The sequence below is a fragment of the Lycium ferocissimum genome, chromosome 11 (assembly GCF_029784015.1).
Source record: "Lycium ferocissimum isolate CSIRO_LF1 chromosome 11, AGI_CSIRO_Lferr_CH_V1, whole genome shotgun sequence".
In the NCBI taxonomy this organism is placed as follows: Eukaryota; Viridiplantae; Streptophyta; class Magnoliopsida; order Solanales; family Solanaceae; genus Lycium; species Lycium ferocissimum.
The window spans coordinates 44,456,486-44,461,243 of record NC_081352.1 but is presented as its reverse complement, the minus strand read 5'-3'; the positions used below and the strand labels follow the sequence as shown (position 1 = coordinate 44,461,243).

Sequence of the window (4,758 nt, the reverse complement as noted above, 5' to 3'; positions counted from 1 at the left end):
ATTTTTAATTTTGAAATAGAAAAATAACTCAACAAATGTTAATTATCTCAAAAAAATCACTTTTTTTTTATTTTGTAACAGAAAAGTCACTCTATTGTTATTTCACTTACAAAGTGACTTCACTAATTCAGGTGAATTTTTTTAAGCCAAACTTTTAAAAATAAAAAACTATCCATTTTAATTTATCATTAAATTGACCAGCTCCAATAGTCACACCTACTTTCATTAAATGGGTAATATATAGTGCAGGGGACCTTTCATTTTACATCTATGGATAATAATGGAGTTGGATAGTGTCCTAACTCTTGTACTAGTATTGTCATGTTCTTGCTTACCACTTTTCCCTAGCCAAAACACTGTTAAAACAGGTGAATCAATCACTGCTAGTCACAAATTAGTTTCAGCTGGTGGAAGTTTTGCCTTAGGATTTTTCACTCCAGTAAATTCTACTTTTATCTACCTTGGCATATGGTACAATACTATACCTGGACAAACAGTTGTTTGGGTTGCTAATAGAGAATCTCCAATCCCTCAGAATTCTACTGCAGTTTTCACTATTGGTGATGATGGTAATTTAGTTATTTTTTATGAAAAGAATAAACTCATTTGGTCATCAAATGTTACAGGGGAGTTATTAACTTCAAATTCTACTGTTGGGGCATTGTTAGATACCGGAAATCTTGTTCTCAGACATGGCGAATCAAATAAATTGTGGCAGAGCTTTCAGCATCCTACTGATACATTAATACCCGGGATGAGACTCAGTTTTAATAAAATTAGTGGCCTACGAACCGTGATCAATTCGTGGAAGAGTAACCAAGATCCTCAGCCTGGAAATTTTTCGTTTGGAATAGACTCTACAGAAGGGCGTACACGTTTTTACATTTGGAAGCATAACGGTATTTATTATAGATTTGACGATAGTAGCAAAGGATATATGCGAGGAATTGCGTCGTATTTTTCTGTTACTGATAATGAAAATGTACTTCTTACTTTAGCTCCACTAAAATTAAGAGTCGTTCTGAATCCTATCGGGTACCTTCAGGTGATGGTGTGGAATCGGAATGGTAGTAATAAGTGGAATGTTGAATTTCAAGCACCACAAGTTAAGTGTGAACTTTATGCACAGTGTGGTCCATTTGGCAGCTGTGGGATCAGAACAGGTGGATTATGCCGATGTGTAACAGGATTTGAACCAAAATTTTCGAAAGATTGGATAAATGGAAAGTGGAATGAAGGTTGTGTGAGAAAAAGAGCGTTGGGATGTGATAGCAGAGATAGGTTTTTGAAACACGAGAACATGAAGTTGCCAGATCATGCTATCTCCTTAGGAAATATGAGCATTAAGGAGTGTGAAACTCAGTGCATTAGGAACTGCTCCTGCTCAGCTTATACTTGTTCGAAAAACGCCTGTTTTATATGGCTTGGAGATCTACTGGATCTTGCAGATGACTCTATCAGCCGAATATCTCTCCATGTTCGAGTTCATGGCTCTGAGCTAAGTATGTTTAGTTCTATCCTTATCAATTCTACTAACAAGAAGTGACGGACTGCTATAATTTCTGTGTTGTGGATGCAGTTACTAATGGTCTAACTGGGAATTCAACTCAACGACACAAAATTCTCATTGCAGAAATTGTTTCTGCAACTTTTGCTCTCTTGCTTCTTATTAGTATCTTTGCCCTTATCTTCAAAAGAAAACGCTTGAAAGGACCAGGTGAATCTAGCATTTCTCAATTGTAAATTTACAGTAGTAATGATTTCAGATTTCGTATTGTTCACAGTGCTTTGCCTTACTGATTTTGCTTAAAACTAGATAGGATTGATGGAAATTCTGCTCCGGTTAGCTCCGTGCTTAGTGGATCTTTAGTTGGGAAAGACGATATGAAGTTGGTACAGTACAGCATGCAGAATATAAGAGATGCTACAAACAACTTCCATGAAGATAACAAACTTGGAGAAGGCGGTTTTGGCCCTGTGTTTAAGGTGTTAAATTCAGCGTTAATATTTCACTAATGCTTCTTTGAGATATCTGTCTCATTTCCTATCATGGATATGGAGGATGTGGATTTAAACATACTGTTTTAGGGGTTTCTGGCTGAGCTCGGAGACGTAGCCATCAAACGGCTAAGCAGGAGGTCATCACAAGGACTGGAGGAGTTCATGAATGAGTTGAAGCTAATTGCGAATTTGCAGCACAAAAATCTTGTCAGCCTCTTAGGATGCTGCGTTGAAGGAGAGGAGAAGATACTGATCTATGAGTATATGCCAAATTGCAGCCTGGACAAATTTCTTTTTGGTTATACTCCTTTGTATTATCTTTGTGAGAATCATAACTTTGTTATTCTCAGTTCTCTTGGCTAATTGGATATTTATTTTTCTTTTTAGACTCTTCATTGAAAGTTACACTCAATTGGGTTACACGTTTTGGGATAATAGAAGGAATCGCTCAAGGAATGCTTTATCTGCATAAGTACTCAAGATTAAAAGTCATTCACAGGGACTTGAAGGTAAGCAACATTCTGCTAGATCGAGAGATGATCCCTAAAATATCAGACTTTGGAATGGCAAGGATTTTCGGGACTGATCAAACACAGGCCAGTACAAAACGAGTGGTCGGAACATAGTAAGTATAACTAGTTATTACTCTGTTGTTGCGTCTTGTGTATAGTTACTGAAGACTTATTTACGCCAATGTGGCATAGTGGCTATATGTCTCCAGAATATGTAGTATATGGCCAATTCTCGGAGAAATCAGATGTATTCAGCTTTGGAGTATTGCTATTGGAAATTCTGACTGGTGAACGAAACTCAGACTTCTTCATGACTGAAATTTCGGAGTCTCTATTAGGATGGGTAAATATACTCAAACATTTGAAAACTTAGTCCAAATTTGTTTCCTTCTTTCGTTGTACTTGTTAACTAATACTATTTCAAATCATTTGGGATCTTAGGCATGGAAAAAGTGGAAAGAAGGAAGAATGTTGGAGTTGATTGATCCATCAATAAGGGAAACCTGCGACCGTAATAAGGCAACACGATCAATTCTGGTTGCCCTTCTTTGTGTTCAAGAAATCCCAATTGATCGGCCAACAATGTCTGACATAGTTGTCATGTTAAGCAACGAAACAATGCCCATCCCTGAACCAAAACAACCTGCTTTTCGCAACAGCGGGCAATCTCAGCAATTAGATGATTTTTCCATAAATGAGATGACCTTTAGCTTGCCAGTACCTCGATGAGAGGATTTAGCTTCCATATTTCTCATGGAAGTAATCTTATTAAGGAAAAAACCATCTTCTCGAATTCAGTATCTGCAATTGTGGTATACTCTTTTCATTATCAGAGAGAGTTTTCATTTTGTTCGTTGAAAAGGAGAGCTGAGTGGCACTTCCCTCGCCTGATCTTGAGCTCTCTCAGAATTTAGCTATAGGTAAAACCTCAATAAACCGTAAAGCTCATGTATGTTCCAATTGATGCTGATGTGTATAATTAAAGGAGTAGACATATTTTATTGATTAACTTATCTATGTAAAGGACGCTTGTGAACACGCACATAAACTTTTCCAAAATATGAGCCGGAAGTGTCTAATTTATCATGTCATAGTTTGAGTGTCTAATTGAGATTTGTAGACAAATTTAAGGGACTGTCAATGCATTCAGCCTTTTTTTTTTTTTTAATGATATTTCAAACTGTACCTGTTGATAAGGTCTTAAGTTTGAAACTACTATATTGTTGGCTTTGAGAAAAACAGAGAAATGCCCTGCACTTTGTTTTTTTCATTCCTTTCTGGATGTTCAGTTTATTAACTTTGTGACTTCAGTCCATTGTTCTACACTATAGACCATTCAATTGGCAAAAAAAAAGAAAAAAAAACACAAGTGGATATAGACAGAAATCAAATTAAGTGAACCTCGGATATACTGATTGAAAAGCTTAAATTAATAATTAAAAAAAAAAATTGATGGCCAATTGGATTTAGGAAGAGATCAAATCAGTAAAGATTGAATGGGCAATTGAAAATAAAGCAACCTTTCTAGTTCAACTATTTACTCCATTTGAAAACAAAAAGCTGTGTTAATAATTTCCACAAAGATGGAATCTTATTTTGACAAACCAAGACATCCATCTTTCTCTATTATAAAGTGACTCATGTTTCACATTTCACCCAGCATCATTAGTCCCCCTTGGGAAAATTTCGCGTTGGTTGAACTTAGGTGATGTTGATTTGACATTCCAAAATCCAAATGTTTTACTTGTGAGCACAAACCATTAGGGACAAATTACACATCAAGATCCATTTGTCCAAGAAAACATAATGTTAAAACCATATTACAAGTAAAGAAGATACTAACAATCCTGTCTTAAATAACATTTTATTGGGTTGACTATGATTTGATATATATATAGTTTGGTTTCTTCACTACTATTCTTGTTATTTCTTGATGTTTATGAGTTGTTTTTTTCAATTATGATGTTTGTTAGAGGATATAAAAGGCGTCTTACGCCCTAATACTGTGTTTTGAAGCCGTGTGCATCTAGACTTAATGCCGATAATATCACTAGTGAGTTCAACTATCACATTTGTTATAAAGTCACAATGCATACAACCTTGGATGACGGTAGGGAAAAGATAAGGATGCCAAGTCCCTAAAAGATGATACGTAATGTTCCAGGAAATCCTACACCAACAAATACAGAAAAAAATGTTGGACAGTAAAGGAATATAACTTTGAATTCAAGTGACGTATTATCAC

The 4,758-nt window shown here is 35.8% G+C and overlaps 1 protein-coding gene across 4 annotated transcripts; it reads left to right on the top strand.

The window, feature by feature from the left end:
- The first annotated feature begins 249 nt into the window (after nucleotides 1–249).
- Nucleotides 250–3,522, top strand: LOC132036119 (G-type lectin S-receptor-like serine/threonine-protein kinase B120). 4 transcript variants are annotated; one of them, XM_059426355.1, is made up of 8 exons: nucleotides 251–569; nucleotides 669–1,502; nucleotides 1,580–1,717; nucleotides 1,817–1,986; nucleotides 2,089–2,299; nucleotides 2,389–2,626; nucleotides 2,706–2,856; nucleotides 2,955–3,522. In XM_059426355.1, the coding sequence occupies exons 1-8, from the start codon at nucleotides 281–283 to the stop codon at nucleotides 3,240–3,242; spliced, it is 2,319 nt and encodes a 772-aa protein (XP_059282338.1). In that variant the 5' UTR covers nucleotides 251–280; the 3' UTR covers nucleotides 3,243–3,522. The 4 variants fall into 4 exon arrangements, with proteins under 4 accessions (XP_059282340.1, XP_059282339.1, XP_059282338.1 ...); XM_059426354.1 differs by having other exon boundaries at nucleotides 251–1,502; XM_059426357.1 differs by lacking the exon at nucleotides 2,955–3,522 and having other exon boundaries at nucleotides 250–1,502; nucleotides 2,723–2,857.
- The last annotated feature ends 1,236 nt before the right edge of the window (nucleotides 3,523–4,758 follow it).

What these genes read in the sequence shown, in the direction of transcription:
- LOC132036119 (XM_059426354.1), top strand. Translation starts at nt 281, where the DNA reads ATGGAGTTGGATAGTGTCCTAACTCTTGTACTAGTATTGTCATGTTCT. An exon ending in AGTTCATGGCTCTGAGCTAA is followed by an intron (nt 1,503 to 1,579) that starts GTATGTTTAGTT and finishes TTGTGGATGCAG; the next exon opens with TTACTAATGGTCTAACTGGG. An exon ending in AAAACGCTTGAAAGGACCAG is followed by an intron (nt 1,718 to 1,816) that starts GTGAATCTAGCA and finishes GCTTAAAACTAG; the next exon opens with ATAGGATTGATGGAAATTCT.